Source organism: Lolium rigidum, chromosome 7, assembly GCF_022539505.1.
Source record: "Lolium rigidum isolate FL_2022 chromosome 7, APGP_CSIRO_Lrig_0.1, whole genome shotgun sequence".
In the NCBI taxonomy this organism is placed as follows: Eukaryota; Viridiplantae; Streptophyta; class Magnoliopsida; order Poales; family Poaceae; genus Lolium; species Lolium rigidum.
This window is the reverse complement of record NC_061514.1, coordinates 317349869-317372096: the sequence shown is the minus strand read 5'-3', so window position 1 is coordinate 317372096 and position 22228 is coordinate 317349869. Positions and strand designations below refer to the sequence as shown.

General features: G+C 46.6%; 2 protein-coding genes and 1 non-coding gene across 4 annotated transcripts; 1 reads left to right on the top strand and 2 right to left on the bottom strand.

Annotated features, from left to right (window-relative positions):
* Nucleotides 1-3698: 3698 nt before the first annotated feature.
* TRNAA-AGC lies at nt 3699-3771 on the top strand. Its single transcript has one exon. It is a non-coding gene; the product is annotated as a tRNA-Ala (tRNA).
* Nucleotides 3772-4463: 692 nt separating this feature from the next.
* LOC124670672 lies at nt 4464-4745 on the bottom strand. The gene has a single exon (XM_047207145.1). It carries the CDS (start codon nt 4743-4745, stop codon nt 4464-4466), a length of 282 nt encoding a protein of 93 aa, XP_047063101.1.
* Nucleotides 4746-5514: 769 nt separating this feature from the next.
* On the bottom strand, nt 5515-9601 carry LOC124676313. 2 transcript variants are annotated; one of them, XM_047212392.1, is made up of 5 exons: nt 9372-9601; nt 8506-8638; nt 8003-8397; nt 6694-7333; nt 5515-6176 (listed from the first exon to the last, which is right to left on the bottom strand). In XM_047212392.1, exons 1-5 carry the CDS (start codon nt 9462-9464, stop codon nt 5944-5946), a joined length of 1494 nt encoding a protein of 497 aa, XP_047068348.1. In that variant the 5' UTR covers nt 9465-9601; the 3' UTR covers nt 5515-5943. The 2 variants fall into 2 exon arrangements, with proteins under 2 accessions (XP_047068348.1, XP_047068349.1); XM_047212393.1 differs by having other exon boundaries at nt 5517-6176; nt 8003-8382.
* Between the last annotated feature and the right edge of the window lie 12627 nt (nt 9602-22228).

The following is a 22228-nucleotide window of genomic DNA, read 5'->3' as shown; positions in this document are numbered from 1 at the left end:
CGTTTTCTCCGGCATGCCCGGAATGGCAGTCTGGGACCTTCCGCACAAGGCTCTGCAGCGGAAGTGTGGACCAAGAGCCAGTCGTGGCCAGCACACCCTTCTACCGCGGGCATGTTGCACAACCGCTGGAGCAAAAGGGCCGACGGCGAGCGGTCGGTAGCTGACCGGAGAAGCGGGCAGCGGTTGGCTCGGGCGACCGGTTGCCTGGGACCCGGATGCGGCAAAGATTAATTTCTCTCCGGCCATTCAATTCTCGTCATTGTGAAATTGGGAATTGCCTAAGAAAATGTTAGTTTCTCGTGGTTTTGGCTCTCGTTTGATTGGGTGGATTTTCAAAGCTCTTGTAAATGGATCTTATTGCATTCGCATAAATGACTGTAATAGTGAAAATTTCATTGCGGGCAAAGGTCTGAAACAAGGGGATCATCTCTCCCCCATCCTTTTCAATTTCATCTCAGATGTGTTCAACAAAACGCTCTTTAAAGCTGCTTCGAAATTTTGATTCGAGGTTTGTTGCCTCAGGTTGTACCAAGTGGTATTGCCAGTCTCCAATACGCTGCCAATACCAACTTGTTTCTGGAGCCTGACATTCATATGGATCGTGTTCACAAAGGGATATTAACTTGTTTTGAAAATATTTCAGGAATGAGGATCAATTATCATAAAAGTGACTTAATGACTATGAATATGCCTGACTCTACTCCTAGAGAATTTGCTCAGGTGTTTAGCTGCAACCTTCGATCTTTTCCATTCAAATATCTTGGAGTGCCTTTGCATTTTGCCAAGCTCAGAAAAGAAGACTTGCAACCAATTATTGATCAAATAATAAAGAAAATTTCTGGATGGCGAGGTAAATTAGTTTCCTATGAAGGAAAACTCATTTTGATTAGGGCTTGCCTTGCTAGTATTCCTACTTATCTGATGTTTGTGTTGAAGTTTCCGAAGTGATCAATTAATGCCATTTATTCTAAAATATCTCACTTCTTCTGGAGTGATCTTGATGATCATCAAAAGTACCATCTTGCAAATTGGGGTTTAATCGAAAGGAAAAAATAATTCGGGGGGTTGGATGTTCCTAACTTAAGAGATATGAATCTCTGCTTGATGGGGTCCTAGTTTAAAAGATTCTTCAATTCGGAAGATAAAATTTGAAAGCAACTTGTTTCTTATAAATATCGTACCACCCCCAACTTATGTCATTGTCCACTATGGCTCATCACCCTTTTCCGAAAGTTTATGCTGGGTTGCTCCGTCTGTTAGATGTGGATTTAACCGGAGATTGGGTAATGATAGTAACTTCTTTTTCTGTTAGCTGGTGGGCCCTGTTCCCCGCCGCCGGGTGCCTCTACAGCTCGCCCTCGACGACCTCCTTCACAAGTCATTCGCGCGCGCTGCACCGCCTCCTGTTGTCGCCTCCAGAGCCGCGTCTACACCATGTTTTTGTTTAGTCCCCGAGCGACGACGCCCGCGTACCATCTTGTTTGTGTTGAAGTTTCCAAAGTGACTATCATTTATTTATACTAAACTTTTTCACTTCTTTGCACTTTCAACCCATTTCTCTCTCCATATGATCTTAACAACTTTTTTTTTCTTTTATATTTATATAAATTAACCACATCCTAATACAACTATATAGCAAGATACAAACATTTTTATTATGCAATTTTAACTTCTACCTTGCAAATTGTACTTGCACTAAATTTGAATCATATATACAACAAAGTTTATTCTACTTGTTTCCCATTTGAGACACTACTTAAAGAAGTTTAGTTGAGTATAAGTACCCTCTATGTGAGGGAAAAATAACAATTCTGCATGTCTTCTTAGATTAATGTGTGCCACTAAGGTGAACTCCAAATATATGTATGTGTTCATGTCTATTTTTATTTCCTTACATACCATGACAATGACCTCTAAATTGGAAAGAGGTTTCTTCAATGCATGATGTTCTCTATTAGGAGCAAGTAAATATAAGATATGATTCTAAATAGAAATTACTAGAATGTCCAAATTATCTATGATGGATTTGTCCCCTTAAGTGTCCGCCTACTACACTAATCATAAAATCCTATAATTTATAAAATATCTAGGACGGGTTTGTCTTCTAAGGAATCCACTCATGGCCGACTATGTATTTCCCGGGTACAACAGTATCTTAGCATTACATGCTTAATTTGTAGCTAGTGTTGAATAAGACCATTTAGCTCAACCCACATAAAATTCGTCTAATTTCTAACTGCCAGATCCACACTCTTATTTTCTTAAGAGAATATCCAGACTCGCATGAAGCACTTTCTTGTTCCGTTGTTGGGTAGCATACTTCTAAGATTAATATTCATAAAAGGTACAAAAAAGTATGCTTGATTTGAATAGAGATGAGGGCCTCCTAAACCCTTGTAGAACAAAAGTGTGCTTCAAATTTTATGAGTTTAAGTATCTCGATGAGATGTTTTAATCAAAAATTTGCTAATGTTTGTGATGTCTCTCTTGGTACTAATAATATCTAGAATGAAGGAAAATATGCTTATGAGAAAGAATCATTTGAAAGTGAAAAGGAAGAAGAGAGGGATGAAGATAATGGAGAACAATACGAACAAGAAGAGGAAGAATGGAGTATACTCGTCATCGTCGTTCAACATTAACGGCAATTCTCTAACTCCAATAAGTGCCCCCTATGGTAAATTTGTTAGTAGTGAACATCTTTATCTTGATAATGATAGGCATTTTTATCTTTTTTAGGACGAATTATTATATGAAACATTTTATGTCGTATTAGTTTATGGAAAATCATGTGATAAATGGGTTTACACAATTCTTGTAGAAGATGATCATGATGATTGTAGTTTTTTTAAGAATACAATTCAAGATGATGCGGGGTAATACATTTGTTATTTAAATGATAGTGGAATAGAGGATGATCGCATTATGTTTAAGTATTCTACATGTGGGACGTTTAGGCCTAGTTTATTGGAGGATGAAAATGATATCAATGAAACCGAGGTCCATTACGGCTCATTAGATGAAAAATCCATTTACGACAAAATTAATAAATATTGACACACATGTGAACACATCAGTAGATATAGTAATTCTATGTTTTATTATAAAGAAGATATCATTGATAACGAATGTATTGTTGTCACATATAATTGGCAGGTTTTAGTGTTGAGTTATCTTATTCATACCTTCGAGGATAAATATACTTTTACCGAGGATTTCATTTGTCATTTGCATTAGCATGTGCTCATAATGATTCTTATGGAAGACATATGTTTTAACATTTTGAGAGTAGACCGGCAGCATCGCCAGCGAGAAGATGGAAACCTTGGTGGGTCTCTCCGTGTTTCTATTTATATGTTTGCACGTGTTTATTCCCGTGTTTCTCTGACTCTACTTCTACTCCCTCCGATCCTTTTTAATTGACTTGTGCTAAATCAAAGTCAACTAAAAGAGATCATAGGAAGTATTTCTTAAAGTTCTGGATTAAAATGATGTGAAAGTGAAGGTAGAGACAACGCGCGGCATCACAACAGTATTGATATATATATCTTTAACTTTTATCGCCAGTCTTTGCCATTTGTATTTGTTTCGGTTTTTTTATTCTTAAATTGTTATCCTCAGCCTTCTTTTTTGGGCGTTTTGCCTTCTCCTTGAACTAACGGGTCCAATTCAGAAAGCTAGATGCAAAAGCGTACAAAGGGGATGTAGCTCAGATGGTAGAGCGCTCGCTTAGCATGCGAGAGGCACGGGGATCGATACCCCGCATCTCCATATTTTTTTACCGCTTGCCACGTCAAATTACGATGCATTTTCAGTCTGCTGTGGGAAGGCAGATAGCGACGAAGTAATTTTAGCTCTGCCTCTGCCGGCAATGGGCTCAAGGGCCAGGAGCGGGTGGAGAATCTGCTGGGAGTTGACCGGGGTCGGAGGCGGCGCGGCCAGGCCACACTTTTGGCAGAGGGGTTCAGCGAGCTGGGTAATGTCCCCGGTGAATCATGCGCGCGAGCTATTTGATTCTCGCGATAGCTGTGGAATTTCACTAATCCGTGTTTGTCCGGTGTCAATGTGTCATTCGGGTTTCGATTTGTTTAGCAATAGCAACTTCGCAAGCATTCGATGCTCAAGCAAACGACGCATCACCGATCAGCAAATCGTGTTTTGCGAAATGGCCAGCTTTACTTGCAACCCCGGAAACCAACATTCTCGACAGCAGAAAGAAACGGAAAGAAAAGCTCTCGATGTCACCCTACTCTACTCTCTCGAAGTCTCGATCGATGACGTACGAGTCCATCTCTTTCGCATTTGTTCCTAGCAAACATCGATCCTCCGTCGCTCTCCTGCAAGATGCGCGCCTGAAAGATGGACGAAGAGACATGTAAGCAGAGGAAGAACAGTACACAAGGAATGCGGTCCAGATCAATGGGAGACAGAACCAATATATACCTAGCAGGTGCGGTGGCTAGCTAGCGATGGACGATGTTGGAGCACTTGGCCTTGATCCAGCGGAGGCCCCGGCGGATGGAGGCCTTCACCTTGCCTTCCACGGTGTAGGCCTTGTAGCTGGCCACCCTGCCCCGCCGCTTCATCTCCGCCTGGTCACCCACGAACCACGCCACCGACGACGACCCCATACCCGCCACCCACCTCGCCGGCGCCTTCCGCTCCACGGCCCCGCCGCCGTAGGTGACCACCATCGCGTCGCCGCGCCCGTACTCGGCGGCGTAGGGCCGGTACGTCGGCGCCATCTTTCCAGCCGCAACACCACGCTCCGGCCGGTGACTGAGTAATGGAGGTAGGAGAGGACAGTAGAGAGGGAGGTGGCAAGGCAGGAGACAATGAAGGCGAGGCGCAGAGGGACGTTGCGCTGCTGATGGCCTGATATGAATGAATGAATGAGCCAGGCTCCAGCGACCGAGTTGGCAGCCAGCGGCAGCGGCATCCTATGCTCGGCTCCTTCATATGGAGTTTGGCGTTGCGCTCGCCGCCATGTCGGCCGTCCGATCGGGAATCTAGTGCCTTGGAAACGCAGCTCAGCTGCCTAGAGAGTCGCATTGTATACCTCCTGTGTGTCACGTGTCTGTCTTCGCAACACGACTACCCGAGCGCCGAACCATGGCCAAATATTATTTAGTTAGTTTCCAGGTATATCCGAATTTAGATAAGCTCAATGGTGGTGCTTCGGCTGCTGTATCTCCTCGTCGACAGACACGCACGAGTAGTGAAGCAAGCGATCGTGTGTGTCATGGGTCATGGCGTGTGCTCCGTGACTGGAACCTCACCATGATGCGGCTGCGTAGTGGAGCCGAAAGGTGGGAGATAACTTTCCTCTCCCAACACGACGACGACAAAACCCGTTCCTTCAGTTTGTCAGTTTGCAGAGGAACATTCAATTGTTCATGACCACAGCAAAGGGTTCAGCAGGGGAGTGGAGACAGAAAAGGCACACAAGAAAGATGGAACAAATATATACCTTGCTTGATAAAGAACAGCTACGGTATTAGGGTAGCACTTTATCCTAACAGAGAAGGAATATGTATTCTCTTCCTTTGTGCTAGGAATTGCTTTATCCCTTCCTGACGCAGCCGGGCTTGGGATGCCAGGTGCAAAACCTTTTTGATGCACCTGGATCAGATGCTACTACTAAGCAACTAAAAGGGGAAAGCTCAAACCACAGCAAACACTTCAAAAACACGGGCATCGAATAAAATTCCACATAGATATCCAAGTCCTTCCGAAGATTGGGCTTTGAAAGATCTGCCCAATTGGCAGGCTGAACGGCTGCACCCGAGCAAGTACTCAGGCACCAGTATGACAGGCAGATCTCGCAATACTGGATACCAGCAAATTTCGGATGCAGATCGCGCGCCAGTTCAAACTACTTACAAAATTATTCCACGAGCCTCTCAAAACACTTCTCGTCAGGGATCTCCAGCACCATCAACTTCAGGAAAACATATTTGCGATGTGACCGACGACCTTGCCCACAAAAGAGTTGAAGCATGCTGAGCAGATACTTCTCATGAGAAATGCTGGTTCTCGGCCATCACAGGCATGGCAGCAATGGCTAGGAAAAGGAAAAGGTGTAGCAACAACCCTATCCCTGTTGTGCTCAATCCCAGACAACGCCAAGATAGTGTTTGTTGCCCGCCGTGCTACATTCATGAAAGCAGTTTCATCTGGAACATGAAACACTGATAGGTTAGTCCGCTAGTCACATAGCCATGGGTTCGCAAGCTTGAAGAGTCCAACACAGCTATTTTGGCACTTAGTTCAATGTGCAAATAAACATGCACTATAAGATAGGCAAGCAGGACAACTGAAACTACTGGTAACCACAACCCCAAACAAAACGGTCCCTTCATGACATCCACAGACACATTTCCAGTACTTCGAGGGTAGCAGGTGCAACACCAGGATATTATAGCTCTAATTACGAATTTGTGTTACAGATGTAACTAATTTATTTATTTTTGGACCAATAACCTGCAACGATGGGCAACCATGTTAAATATGAAAACACAAAGCAAGACCAGAAATTTTGGAGCACAATCATATTAAATCTCTGTCTAATCAATATGTTAATAATGAAGTTGAACTACTAAACCCAAAATGTTGTTGAATGGTTATAATTCAAAATACACACATCCGCATAAAATTAATAAATTAATAGTTTGCTCAGAGGGCTATACATACCCAGTGGAGACTGAGCACAGATGTCCTTGATGCTCTTCTTGACAAAAGGAATCAGCTGGTCCTTGGCATTTGCTACTTCTCGGAAATTTTCAACACCGTTCTGCAACGCATGAGTTGCAGCCCTACGTCTAGACAGAAGAGTGTGAATACGCCGGTTCAAGGCACGCCTCCTATCCAGAGTAGAGTATCTCACAGTAGGGATTAATGCAGGTTCAACTGAGATATGCGACTCAGCCCGCTTATCTTCGTCAGGGGTTTCTATTGGAGAGAGATTCAGATCAAACCCTTGCAAAGAAGGCTGGTGGATGTTTAGTGGTGGAGGTGGTCTCTGGGATACCCCATTCAATACAGATCTGCCAAACGAACTAGAACTGGTGTCAGCAGTGTTCATATTACTTTCTCCATGGTTAACCACCTGATCCTGTGTTTGTGCATAAGAAGGCCCCTCCACAGTGAATCTACACCCACCACAAGACCAGCTCTCTTCTGGTACTTCTCTTCCCAAACCAACACAAAAAGTATGTGCAGAGGACTCACATACATCACACTGCAACATGAGATTGTCCTCACCACTTTGATTGCACTCAATGCATATAGTATTTTCATATGGATCCATTTCTTCTTCACTGGGCTGGTATACCTGTTCAAGGAAGAAATAGAACAAATGAGACAACCATATGTCTACATCCAGAGCTTTTTCTGAATGACAATGCTTTTAAGCTAACACTCATACGAGTTCCATAGCATTGTAACAATCAAAATGGATTTTATAAGTTGTCATACAAAACGTAATGCAAAAATCCAAAAGGTAATGAAGTCTTCAACATTTACAGATTTATGTCAATATCAAGGTTCCAATTATAACAAGAACAGCTCTTTATTGACCAGATATATGAGTGTAGCAAGAAAGGTTGGTACAAGATGATGAGCATGACCAATACTTATCAGTATTGTACATTATTGAACCCTGTGTTAGAATGGCAAAGTAGAGGTAATGGATCTGTTATCTCTAAAATTGTGTGGTACGTCTGCTTGTAAATTTTTCATCCAAGAATCAACATTTTGGATCGTTGCTCAACAAACAATTCAGCACACTTGCTACAAAGAATAGCAGCAAATGTAAGAGTACAAGGTCAAAAGCCTCCTATTCCTACAGGCTAAGGAGGCATATCTATATTGGCATGTTGAACATACATGCCCTTTCTCTCAATGCATAACTTATGCTAACATAAGTGGGTGAGTGATGGAAAGTGGTTTTAATACCCTGCAGACATGCAGTTAGATAATGATTATATGAGTGAACCATTACCTGATCACGTTTTTGTACCCTAATAGCAGTACTCCTCAGCCCTGATCCTTCATCTGCCACTGTAATTGTGTTGAAACGCCTTTTACACACTGGGCACCTCGACTCCGCCTTTGACCACTCCAGGATGCATGTGAAGCAGAAGTAATGTGAGCAGCAATTAAGCAAACCCTGTAATGTGGTTCTCTGCTCCTCTGAGAGACAGATCCCACATATTTGTTTGGAAGCCTCCTCAGGCTCTTTCCCCTTCTCATCAACTCTCCTCGGAACAATGATGTGTTGTGCTGGGAATTGTGGTGGTTGTGGCACTGCCTCTTGGGGACTAGGTACCACCGAATGCTGAAGTTCCTCCTCATCAGACAGTTCAGTTTCAGGGAACAAACCTGCTAGCAAGGAAACTAAACGGGCTATGATCTGACTTAGCCTCTTGAAACTAGTTACAGATCTACAAGAAGTAAAGTACACAAAGATTTTATGTAGAAGTAGCAAAGAGGGAATTTTCTCACCATGGGAATTGCTGGCAAGCGCCGCTCGAGCCGCCGCTGCCGCCGGAGCCAGAGCTATTCCTGCTGGAGGCCTAGAGGATATTTGAGCTCTGTCTTCGCCGCTCTCTTGCAGCAGAGAAACATCCATCTCGATCTGGTAATTGTTTCAAAAAGAAGCAATAAATCTTTTGTTAGCATATCTGAAGTTGTGTCTGTGTGAAAAAAAAAAATAACCAAATGATGTAATCCTGGCCATGAGCTGATTCACAAGGCCGGCATAAATGCAATAATTCAATTTGTTGAGTCATATAAATCCCCCCTCCCCGGGTGAACGTTTCAAAAAATATATAATCCCCCCAAACATTCCCTCTACAGCAAACAGTCCCACCCATGAGTAAGTACATAATTTGAATGTCTTAATTTTGTAGAATTTATATGTCAGTGCGTAAACTGTATGCAATTTGAGTACCAGAACAATAAAATTATCGGCCTGAAACTATGTACTTTACATTTTAACTTCCTCCACTGAAGTGGAACTGTGTAATTTTTTGGTCTGTAGCAAGGTCACAAAACGATTAAAAAAATTAGGTTAATGGTAACAGAATGACATTTGAGTCCCCAGATAGATTAGATCTGGGCAGTGAGGTAACTTCCTCCACTGAAGTGAAACCAATGTAATTTGTTGGTCTGTACCACGCCAGGTGGAGGAAGAGCAAGGTCCCAAAACGATAAAATGTGTAGCTTCCTCACACCCGCTAGCATCACAAAACAGTAGTAAATAGATAACAGAGAACTCTATTAAATCAGACCAAGAACCCTAGCTAACACACGAGTTTGCTCATCCAAGAACAGAAATTACTCCGTAGTAGAAATGGAAGAGAATTTACTGCCGGTTCGGGGTTCCGGATGGGGGTGAGACTCTGCCGCCGCCGCGTCGGATTGTGGGGAGTCGGCGGCGAGCCGGCGCGTCGTCTGGGCATCGTAGGAATCGACACCGCTCCCGGCTGCGGTGGAGACGACGGCAAGCTCGAATTCCTACACCAGAGTGGCCTGCTACGGCCGCAGCGATGGGACTACCGAGGCGGCGGCGGGACTAGGTGGAGTTCATCAGACGAACTTTTGCTGGACTAGTCGACTGTCGTCCAAAATGGTTCGGAAACGGGGGTAACTGGCTCCTAGGCACAGGCAGACCCAACAGGCCCACTGGCCCAATGCTTAGAGTCTCTAGTAGACCCAGTAAAAATGCGAACAAAAACACGAGTTTAGTGCACCGAACTCATATTTACGGGCAGGAAAATGGTAGACGCAGAACAGATTCTGTTTTTTAGTTTCGGTTTATGATCTCTGTTCTGCGCATGTGGGTTCCGAACCCGTAAAAGGCAGGGTTTTTCATAGAATTTATATGCAACACATACATCAATGTATCATAATTAATCAAATAATCATCCAAATTATTACAACACATAAATAATTATTTGAACCAAATTATTACAACAGTTTTGGGAAAATTAAACAAATGTAAAATGTCTCAACCAAATTACAACAACTTCGGGAAAATTGGACAAATGCACAAATGTCTCAACAATGATACATGTGACAAACAAATGAATGGAATGGTAGGATCAAAGGCGACGGCCATGTCGCTGCCAGTGGTGCATCTTCAGATCATAGACGAGCTGGGCATAGGTATTGGCATTCTCAATCTGCCGATGTGTTTCAAGGAAAGCTTCAATACGATCCGGATTGCGTTGGGGTTCCACTCGTGTGCCAACATTGTCATAGAAGCAGGGCAAGCTCAAGTCTCTTTCATCCTCGATGATCATGTTTTGAAGAATCACACAACATGTCATGATGTTGATAAGGGTTTTCTTGTCCCAAAATCGGGCTGGGCTACGAAAAATAGCAAACCTTGCTTACAAAACACCAAAAGCTCTCTCAATGTCCTTGCGAGCTGCTTCTTGAGCCTTGGCAAATTCAGCTTCTATTCTATCTTGGGGATCCTTGACAGACTTAACAAAAGTTGCCCAATCCGGATAGATGTCATCGGCTAGGTAATATCCCATTGTGTACTCATTGTTCATGACCTTGTAGTTGCAAGTGGGTGCTTCCCCATTTGCTAATTTAGCAAACAAAGGGGACCTTTGCAGGATGTTGATGTCATTGAGTGTCCCGGCAAACCAAAAAAAACAGTGCCAAATCCACAAATCTTGTGATGCAACGGCTTCAAGTACAATGGTTGCATCTTTGCTCTTGCCACAAGATCTTGTCCATGCCATGCCTTTGGACAATTCTTCCATGTCCAATGCATACAATCAAGACTACCAAGCATGCCAGACCAACCTCTTTTCTCATTTATCTCCATCAACCGTTTGGTGTCATCCTCGTTGGGAGCTCGGAGATACGTAGGCCCATACAAATAATCATGCGGGCAAACCTGCGGACTGACTCCGTGGTAGTATCTTCGCCAATTCGAAGATACTCGTCGGTGTAATCCGCAGGGATGCCATACGCAATGACCCTCATGGCAGCAGAGATCTTTTGGAAAGCGCTGAAACCCATCACCCCGGCGGCATTCCTACGTTGCTTGAAGTAATTCGAATGCAATTCGCAGGCCTTGACGATTCGGACGAACAAGCTACGCCGCATGCGATACCTCCTACGGAACAGATGGGGAGGATAGGTAGGTACCTGATACGTCTCCGACGTATCGATAATTTCTTATGTTCCATGCCACATTATTGATGATATCTACATGTTTTATGCACACTTTATGTCATTATTATGCATTTTCCGGAACTAACCTATTGACGAGATGCCGAAGGGCCAGTTCCTGTTTTCTGCTGTTTTTGGTTTCAGAAATCCTAGTAAGGAAATATTCTCGGAATTGGACGAAATCAACGCCCGGGGTCCTATTTTTACACGAAGCTTCCAGAAGACCGGAGGGGAGACGAAGTGGGGCCACGAGGTGGCCAGACACTAGGGCGGCGCGGCCTAGGCCTTGGCCGCGCCGGCCTGCTGTGTGGGGCCCTCGTGTGGCCCCCTGACCCGCCCTTCCGCCTACTTAAAGCCTCCGTCGCGAAAACCCTACGACGTTCGACGAAACCAGAGAAAACCTTCCAGAGCCGCCGCCATCGCGAAGCCAAGATCTAGGGGACAGGAGTCTCTGTTCCGGCACGCCGCCGGGACGGGGAAGTGCCCCCGGAAGGCTTCTCCATCGACACCACCGCCATCTTCATCAACGCTGCTGTCTCCCATGAGGAGGGAGTACTTCTCCATCGAGGCTCGGGGCTATACCGGTAGCTATGTGGTTCATCTCTCTCCTATATGCTTCAATACAATAATCTCATGAGCTGCCTTACATGATTGAGATTCATATGATGATGCTTGTAATCTAGATGTCATTATGCTAGTCAAGTGGGTTTTACTTATGTGATCTCCGGAGACTCCTTGTCCCACGTGTGTAAAGGTGACAGTGTGTGCACCGTGTGGGTCTCTTAGGCTATATTTCACAGAATACTTATTCGCTGTTATGAATGGCATAGTGAAGTGCTTATTTATATCTCTTTATGATTGCAATGTGTTTTGTATCACAATTTATCCATGTGCTACTCTAGTGATGTTATTAAAGTAGTTTGTTCCTCCTGCACGGTGTAATGGTGACGAGTGTGTGCATCGTGTAGTACTTGGCATAGGCTATGATTGTGATCTCTTGTAGATTATGAAGTTAACTATTGCTATGATAGTATTGATGTGATCTATTCCTCCTTTCGTAGTGTGAAGGTGACAGTGTGCATGCTATGTTAGTACTTGGTTTGGTTATGTTGATCTGTTATGCACTCTAAGGTTATTTAAATATGAACATTGAATATTGTGGAGCTTGTTAACTCCGGCATTGAGGGTTCGTGTAATCCTACACGGTTAGTGGTGTTCATCATCCAACAAGAGGGTGTAGAGTCTAGCATCTATCTATTTATTTTGTTATGTGATCAATGTTGAGAGTGTCCACTAGTGAAAGTATGATCCCTAGGCCTTGTTCCTAAATACTGCTATCGTCTGCTTGTTTACTTGTTTTACTTGCTTGTTTACTTCCTGCAATATTACTACCATCAATCGCACGCCAGACAAGCACTTTTCACGGCGCCGTTACTACTGCTCGCATTCATTCATACCACTTGTATTTCACTATCTCTTCGCCGAACTAGTGCACCTATTAGGTGTGTTGGGGACACAAGAGACTTCTTGCTTTGTGGTTGTAGGGTTGCATGAGAGGGATATCTTTGACCTCTTCCTCCCTGAGTTCGATAAACCTTGGGTGATCCACTTAAGGGAAACTTGCTGCTTGTTCTACAAACCTCCGATCTTGGAGGCCCAACACTGTCTACAAGAATAGAAGCACCCGTAGACATCAAGCTATTTTCCGGCGCCGTTGCCGGGGAGGAAAGGTAAAAGGCTCTCATACTCCGGTCCCGGGTAAAGTACTTTTACTGTTGTTGTTGTGTGAGTGCTCGAAGCTATTTCCTTTAGATCCTGCAATTGCATCTTTTTGTTTCTTGTTTACACTAGTTTGGCATAATGGACAACAATGAGCTTCTTATTCTATTTCCTGATTTAAGACATGGATGGTTTGATGCGAAAATTAAAAAACCTATGGAACATATTAGTATGAACGCTTTGAACACCATTGTTGCTAATGATAAGGAAAATTCTAAGCTTGGGGAAGCTGGCTTTGATGATTATGATATTTTTAGTCCCCCAAGCATTGAGGAGAAAATTTACTTTGACGATACTTTGCCTCCTATTTATGATGATTATAATGATATTGGTCTTTTAGTGCCGCCTACTATGGAGAGTAATTTTTATGATGATAATACTATGCCTCCTACACTTGATGAGAATAATAATGATAGCTACTTTGTTGAATTTGCTCCCACTACAATTAATAAGAATGACTATGCTTATGTTGGGAGTAGTAATAATTTTATGCATGAGACTCATGATAAGAATGCTTTATGTGATACTTATATTGTTGAGTTTATTCATGATGCCACTGAAAATTATTATGAGAGAGGAAAATATGGTTGTAGAAATTTTCATGTTACTAAAACACCTCTCTATATGCTGAAATTTTTGAAGTTACACTGGTTTTATCTTCCTATGCTTGTTACTTTGCTCTTCATGAACTTGTTTATTTACAAGATTCCTATGCATAGGAAGCATGTTAGACTTAAATGTGTTTTATATTTGCTTTTTGATGCTCTCTTTTGCTTCAACACTTATTTCTTGCGACTGCATCATTGAAATTACTGAGCCCATCTTAATGGCTATAAAGAAAGAACTTCTTGGGAGATAACCCATGTGTTTTTTTACTACAGTACTTTGTTTTATATTTGAGTCTTGGAAGTTGTTACTACTGTAGCAACCTCTCCTTATCTTTATTTTATTGCATTGTTGTGCTAAGTAAAGTCTTTGATAGCAAGGTTGATACTAGATTTGGATTACTGCGCAGAAATAGATTTACGTCACATCACGAATTTGGGCAGGGTTCTCTGTAGGTAACTCAAAAAAATCTGCCAATTTACGTGCGTGATCCTCAGATATGTACGCAACTTTCATTCAATTTGGGCATTTTCATCTGAGGAAGTCTGGTACCACTTTAAAATTCGTCTTTACGGACTGTTCTGTTTTGACAGATTTTGCCTTTTATTTCACATTGCCTCTTTTGTTGTGTTGGATGGATTTCTTTGTTCCATTGACTTCCATTAGCTTTGTGCAATGTCCAGAAGTGTTAAGAATGATTGTGTCACCTCTGAACATGTGAAATTTTGATTATGCACTAACCCTCTAATGAGTTTGTTTCGAGTTTGGTGTGGAGGAAGTTTTCAAGGGTCAAGAGAGGAGGATGATATACTATGATCAAGAAGAGTGAAAAGTCTAAGCTTGGGGATGCCCCGTGGTTCATCCCTGCATATTTCAAGAAGACCCAAGCATCTAAGCTTGGGGATGCCCAAGGCATCCCCTTCTTCATCGACAACTTATCAGGTTTCTTCTCTTGAAACTATATTTTTATTCGGTCACATCTTATGTACTTTACTTGGAGCGTCTGTTTGCTTTTGTTTTTGTTTTGTTTGAATAAGTTCATCCTTGTGTGGGAGAGAGACACGCTCCGCTGGTTCATATGAACACATGTGTTCTTAGCTTTTAATTTTCATGGCGAAGGTTGAAACTGCTTCGTTAATTGTTATATGGTTGGAAACGGGAAATGCTACATGTAGTAATTGATAAAATGTCTTGAATAATTTGATACTTGGCAATTGTTGTGCTCATGTTTAAGCTCTTGCATCATATACTTTGCACCCATTAATGAAGAAATACACAGAGCTTGCTAAAATTTGGTTTGCATAATTGGTCTCTCTAAGGTCTAGATAATTTCTAGTAAAGAGTTTGAACAACAAGGAAGACGGTGTAGAGTCTTATAATGTTTACTATATGTCTTTTATGTGAGTTTTGCTGCACCGGTTCATCCTTGTGTTTGTTTCAAATAACTTTGCTAGCCAAAACCTTGTATCGAGAGGGAATACTTCTCATGCATCCAAAATTCTTGAGCCAACCACTATGCCATTTGTGTCCACCATACCTACCTACTACATGGTATTTCTCCGCCATTCCAAAGTAAATTGCTTGAGTGCTACCTTTAAATAATTCAAAATTTATCACCTCTGATTTGTGTCAATGTTTTATAGCTCATGAGGAAGTATGTGGTGTTTATCTTTCATTCTTGTTGGGCAACTTTCACCAATGGACTAGTGGCTTCATCCGCTTATCCAATAATTTTGCAAAAAGAGTTGGCGCGGGGTTCCCAACCCCAATTAATCAACCTTCATTAATAATTCTCTTCACATGTTTTGCTCTCATTCATCGGTAAGCAACTTAATTTTGCAAATAGACACTCCTTCATGGTATGTGAATGTTGGAAGGCACCCGAGGATTCGGTTAGCCATGGCTTGTGTAAGCAAAAGGTTGGGAGGAGTGTCATCCATAAATAAAACTAAAATACATGTGTAAACAAAAGAGAAGAGGGATGATCTACCTTGCTGGTAGAGATAACGTCCTTCATGGGAGCCGCTCTTTGAAGGTTTGTCTGGCAAGGGGGTTAGAGTGCCCACTACCATTCGTTGACAACAACAAACACCTCTCAAAATTTTACTTTTATGCTCTCTTTATGTTTTCAAAACCAAAGCTCTAGCACAAATATAGCAATCAATGCTTTCCTCTTTGAAGGACCTTTCTTTTACTTTTATGTTGAGTCGGTTCACCTATTTCTCTCCACCTCAAGAAGCAAACACTTGTGTGAACTGTGCATTGATTCCTACATACTTGCATATTGCACTTGTTATATTACTTTACATTGACACTATCCATGAGATATACATGTTATAAGTTGAAAGCAACCACTGAAACTTAATCTTCCTTTGTGTTGCTTCAATACCTTTACTTTGATTTATTGCTTTATGAGTTAACTCTTATGCAAGACTTATTGATGCTTTTCTTGAAAGTACTATTCATGAAAAGTCTTTGCTTTATGATTCAGTTGTTTACTCATGTCATTACCATTGTTTTGATCGCTGCATTCATTACATATGCTTACAATAGTATGATCAAGGTTATGATGGCATGCCACTCCAGAAATTATCTTTGTTATCGTTTATCTACTCGGGACGAGCAGGAACTAAGCTTGGGGATGCTGATACGTCTCCGACGTATCGATAATTTCTTATGTTCCATGCCACATTATTGATGATATCTACATGTTTTATGCACACTTTATGTCATTATTATGCATTTTCCGGAACTAACCTATTGACGAGATGCCGAAGGGCCAGTTCTTGTTTTCTGCTGTTTTTGGTTTCAGAAATCCTAGTAAGGAAATATTCTCGGAATTGGACGAAATCAACGCCCGAGGTCCTATTTTTACACGAAGCTTCCGGAAGACCGGAGGGAGACGAAGTGGGGCCACGAGGTGGCCGGACACTAGGGCGGCGCGGCCCGGGCCTTGGCCGCGCCGGCCTGCTGTGTGGGGCCCTCGTGTGGCCCCCCGACCTGCCCTTCCGCCTACTTAAAGCCTCCGTCGCGAAAACCCTACGACGTTCGACGAAACCGGAGAAACCTTCCGGAGCCGCCGCCATCGCGAAGCCAAGATCCGGGGGACAGGAGTCTCTGTTCCGGCACGCCGTCGGGACGGGGAAGTGCCCCGGAAGGCTTCTCCATCGACACCACCGCCATCTTCATCAACGCTGATGTCTCCCATGAGGAGGGAGTAGTTCTCCATCGAGGCTCGGGGGCTGTACTCGGTAGCTATGTGGTTCATCTCTCTCCTATGTGCTTCAATACAATAATCTCATGAGTTGCCTTACATGATTGAGATTCATATGATGATGCTTGTAATCTAGATGTCATTATGCTAGTCAAGTGGGTTTTACTTATGTGATCTCCGGAGACTCCTTGTCCCACGTGTGTAAAGGTGACAGTGTGTGCACCGTGTGGGTCTCTTAGGCTATATTTCACAGAATACTTATTCGCTGTTATGAATGGCATAGTGAAGTGCTTATTTATATCTCTTTATGATTGCAATGTGTTTTGTATCACAATTTATCTGTGTGCTACTCTAGTGATGTTATTAAAGTAGTTTGTTCCTCCTGCACGGTGTAATGGTGACAGTGTGTGCATCGTGTAGTACTTGGCGTAGGCTATGATTGTGATCTCTTGTAGATTATGAAGTTAACTATTGCTATGATAGTATTGATGTGATCTATTCCTCCTTTCGTAGTGTGAAGGTGACGGTGTGCATGCTATGTTAGTACTTGGTTTGGTTATGTTGATCCGTTATGCACTCTAAGGTTATTTAAATATGAACATTGAATATTGTGGAGCTTGTTAACTCCGGCATTGAGGGTTCGTGTAATCCTACACGAGTTAGTGGTGTTCATCATCCAACAAGAGGGTGTAGAGTCTAGCATCTATCTATTTATTCTGTTATGTGATCAATGTTGAGAGTGTCCACTAGTGAAAGTATGATCCCTAGGCCTTGTTCCTAAATACTGCTATCGCTGCTTGTTTACTGTTTTACTGCTTGTTTACTTCCTGCAATATTACTACCATCAACTGCACGCCAGCAAGCACTTTTCTGGCGCCGTTACTACTGCTCGCATTCATTCATACCACTTGTATTTCACTATCTCTTCGCCGAACTAGTGCACCTATTAGGTGTGTTGGGGACACAAGAGACTTCTTGCTTTGTGGTTGTAGGGTTGCATGAGAGGGATATCTTTGACCTCTTCCTCCCTGAGTTCGATAAACCTTGGGTGATCCACTTAAGGGAAACTTGCTGCTGTTCTACAAACCTCTTGGAGGCCCAACACTGTCTACAAGAATAGAAGCACCCGTAGACATCAGTACCTCGGCGAAGTAGTCCTCCATCAGCTGCTCGTGGCCGAGGAGGTGATTCCGCTTGATGTGGTTCCGGCCAAACACAGAGCCGCGCCTCCGATTTAGCAGCTTCGCGTGGTCTTCCAGGTCCTTGACGGAGAGGAGGAGCATGGTGGCCTCCATCTCGTCGTCCTGGAGCAGCTCGTCGAGGTCGGAACCATCGGAGCTCGACGAATCCGACAGATCGAACTCGTCGCCCGAGCTCATCCTCGATTCGGACGGAGCGGCGGCGGTGGCGGTGGGGGCGGCAGCCGGAGTTGGGCGAACAACAGGCGGGGTGCGGGGCGACCGGCGCTACCTCCGGGATGCGGGGCTCGGCCGGGGCGGCGGCGGTGGAGTGTGGTGGCGGCGCGGGGAAGGAGCGAGCGGTTGCGTCAGCTGAAATTTCAGCGCGCCCTAGATAGGGATCGAGCGTTCGGTTCGCTAGATCGACCCCTACAAATACAGGCCGTTTTGAGTTTTCGGTCTCAGCCCGAAAAAAGTTTTTTGGTTTTGGCCCTTTTACGGTCACTGATCGCCGCCAATTTTCAGCCCGAACCCGTAAACTGGCGGTTATTTTTCAGTTTTGGCCCGTTTACGGGCTCTGTTAGAGATGCTCTTAGAGCATCTCCAGCCATGCCCCAGGAAGCCCCTTAGGGCTTCTTTTTTTTATCCGGACGGACGAAACTGGCTCAGTCACGCCCCCAGCTTCTCGTTTTCGTCTGGATTTGGGCCTAAATCCGTCCGGACTCCCCAGGCTATCCTCGATTTTCCGGGGTGCTATCGGGGACTACGGATGGAGCAAATTCCGCGCTCTGGCCCGCGTGTCAGTGAAGATTTCGCGCTCTGGCCCGCGCAAATTCCCCGGAACGGTTGGAAAATCGTTGCTCCCCATGCCAAAAATAGATCCAAGCCATTTCATCCGGATTATAGCCCGGGGGCCTCCAACGATTGGAGATGCTCTTACCATCTTCTGGGTATCCCTTCCTGATGCAACCGTGCCAACCGTGCCAGCAATGCCGAACGCCAACATTTTTGGATGAATAACTCGCAGAAACAATTGGAGAGGAGGAGATGTACATGAACCTGTGTCTGGTAAAGATGATTTTGTTTGCAAATTAAGAGCATCTCCACTCGGTCTCCCTACAGCCCAAAAACGAAAATAGGGCCGCCGGCGCCAAAATGCTACCCTAGCCACGCGCTCAAAAAATGTTTTCGTGCCGGTGCGGCGCGTATTTTCATCCGAGGCCCCTAGACCGAACTCAATCCGGTGGGAGGCCATGTGGGCGTCGGATGGTGCTAAAAGCAAGCGCGAGCCAACTCTGTCGGTGAGATAGGACTAGTTTCTCCCAAAAATCATTGGATTTCCCGCCAATCTTGGCGCCATACCACCCCGTTCTCCTTCTCTCTCGGACAGTTCCCGCCATTCCGGCCGCGCCCGCCGCGCTAGCCATCGCCTCGATGTGTCGTCCAGCCATGAAGACAAGGCAGTACGTTGCTTTACGCACGTCGGCGTTGTCGGGGGGAAGACCCCGGGTAGGGCAATGGACGCGGAGCAGCCGGCTTGAGGTTGGCCGGCTGACGGCAAAGGCCGGCTGAGGAGCAGCCGGCTGGAGCCGTGGCTGGCTGGCCCAGGAGCCGGCTGGCTCTAAGTCCTAGTCGGCCTAGCTACGGCCTTCAACGATGTGGCTGGGCCGGCTTCTACAAGCCATATCCGACTGGGGTTTATACCCTAGACCGACTCGAGGCTGGCGAGTCTTGCATAAGAAGGAACTGGGTAGGTGGTCCGGGTTCAAAGGTCCACGCTGACCTCATCTCCCGTAGAGCGCGGGGCACTGTGGAGCAACAGTGCCACGCGGCGGACAGGCCATCATGGCGTACGTCAGTCCGTACCGGCTACAGGGCATGATGGTGACAGGGACACCTACTAGCCATACCGCTGACTCCGGCAGGCGGACGGGAAAGGCCATGAGGCCTCAACGGCTCCATGACGTCAACGCCTCGGGAAGGAGCGGAAGCCGGAGCCGGCCAAGCCGGCCACTAGACTATAGGGACTTCTATGTAAAATGCCAGCGCCTATATAAGCTGGGCTACCCCTCGTGCGGGGACGATCGATCACTTCTCATTCATTCTAGTCTTAGCGCTGCCCCGTGAGAGAGACCTTCGTCTACCTTAGCCTCCCGGGAGCAGCCGGATACGGCTCTAGGAGCACCATTGTACTTGTGATATCATCATATACACTCATAGCAGGAGTAGAGGTGTTACCTCCATCGGAGGGCCTCGAACCTGGGTACGTCGCCGTGTCGCTCGTGCCCATACCCGCATCCGGATACCGCCGTGAGAACCCTAGGAACCACTTCGATTAGCCACCCTATGGCATATGCCGTGACGATACCACGACATTTGGCGCCCACCGTGGGGCCTTCAGCGTCCGCGGCCGGTGTGTCTTCATCCGGACGGGCCTCACCATCACCACCGGCGAGCGGGTCGCTTCAGGCTTGATCTGGAGATTCGGCTCCCTCGGCCGCATCGGCGACAACGCTGGTTGCTTCGCCGACCGGCCATTCCCTGCCGGCGGCAACATCATCAGCTTCGGCGGCTTCGACGTCTACGTCGCCACCGTCGCACCACCGCGCTACCCGCGCCAGATCCTGCGCTGCGCAAGCCCTTCTCCCGGAGCCGGCGCCAGCCTCACCGCCTCTAGCCCCTGCATCATGCATGAGTTCATGGCAACCGGCGACGAGCAGCCCACCAAGTCCACGCGCGTCCGTGGCCCGGACCTGGAGCGTCACCTCACGGCCGGCACGTCCGGCTCGGGCGCAAAGGCGCCGCCACCACCGTCCCGGCTGGACGAAGTCCGGGCGAAGCTGAGCACCCCGCTCACGCCTGGCGGCGACCCCGCCACCATCGAGGCGGATTTGGAGGCGCACCGCCAGCTCCTCCTCAAGCAAACCGAAGAACTGGCCGCTGCTAAGCGCCAGATGGAGATCACCCAGCGCGAGTACAACCGCGCCCACGGCCTCACTCCAGGCGGCAACGGTCCCAGCCGAGCCGGCCAGATCCGCCGCAGGGGCCGTGACCTTGGCGCCGAGATCGCCCGCGACGGCGCTCCTTCACCGACTCCGTCCGCGGAGCAACCCGTCTACAACACCCCCAACAAGAACATGCGCGCGGCACAAGCCGCCGCAGAAGAGCTGAAGCGCCTCGAAGGCGAAGAGCTACGCCGCCAGACCAAGCGGGTGACTGAGCTGCTCAACGCAGCCACCAAGCAGGCGGCCGACCCCAGGTATGTCAATGCCCCCAGAGCTTCTCACGCTCGTGGCGCTGCAGGCAACAACAGGGAAGGCGCCAGGGACACGGCCGAGTCCTCCTCCCCAGCACCAAGCCGGCATCGTGACTCCCGGGCCACGCACGCAAGCTCGAGCCGGCCGAGCCACCAGCCGAGCGGCAGCAGCCGCAGCCGGCCTCCTCCAAGCCGGAACCAGGAGCAAGACTCCGAGCCCCGCCGCCAGCACCGGCCGGCTCCAGAAGCAAGCGGCGCATGCTAGCCGGCACGGTCCCGGCTGGGCCCGCGCATCGAGCCAACCGACGCCCGAGAACGCCTCGACCGGCTGGTCGAATCCCGCATCGCGGAAGAAGAAGCGCCAGCCGGCCCAAAGTGCTTCGGGCCGTGCATCATCAATGAGCCCATGATCGACGGCTTCCAGCTCCCGCGCGACACCCCCAAGTACGACGGCACTGCCAAGCCGGAGGACTGGCTGCTAGACTACTCCACCGCAGTCGGCATTGCCAAAGGCAACAAGCGCTGGGCTGTGCGCTACTCCCCCCTCATGCTGCTCGGCTCCGCCCGCACATGGCTCAACAACCTGCCAGCCGGCAGCATAAACGGCTGGCTGGACTTTGAAGCTGCCTTCATCAGCAACTTCACCGGCACTTACCGCCGGCCGGGTCGGCCCCAACAGCTGGAGATGTGCAAGCAGGGCCCGGACGAGACGGATCGCGCGTACTTAACGCGCTGGTGCGAGACACACAACTCCTGCGAGGGCGTGCACGAGATCCAGGCCATCAGCTTCTTCATGGGAGGCTGTGGGCCCAACACCATGCTGTGGCACAAGCTACGCCGCAGCGACCCCCAGTCGATGGCCGCCTTGATGGCCATCGCCGACAAATACGCTGCCGGGCCGAGGAAGCCGGCAAGCCTCCGGCTGAAATTTCGCCGGCCCCCGCCGGCGGGACAACAACAAGCCGGCCGAGGGCGGCTCGCATGGCGGTCGGCGGGACA

Bases quoted from the DNA above. Each gene is read 5' to 3' on its own strand.
- LOC124670672 (XM_047207145.1), bottom strand. From the start codon at position 4,745: ATGGCGCCGACGTACCGGCCCTACGCCGCCGAGTACGGGCGCGGCGAC.
- LOC124676313 (XM_047212392.1), bottom strand. From the start codon at position 9,464: ATGCCCAGACGACGCGCCGGCTCGCCGCCGACTCCCCACAATCCGACG. The intron at 8,639-9,371 runs GTAAATTCTCTT...AACAATTACCAG, and splicing joins TCCGGAACCCCGAACCGGCA to ATCGAGATGGATGTTTCTCT. The intron at 8,398-8,505 runs GTGAGAAAATTC...TAGCCCGTTTAG, and splicing joins GCTTGCCAGCAATTCCCATG to TTTCCTTGCTAGCAGGTTTG.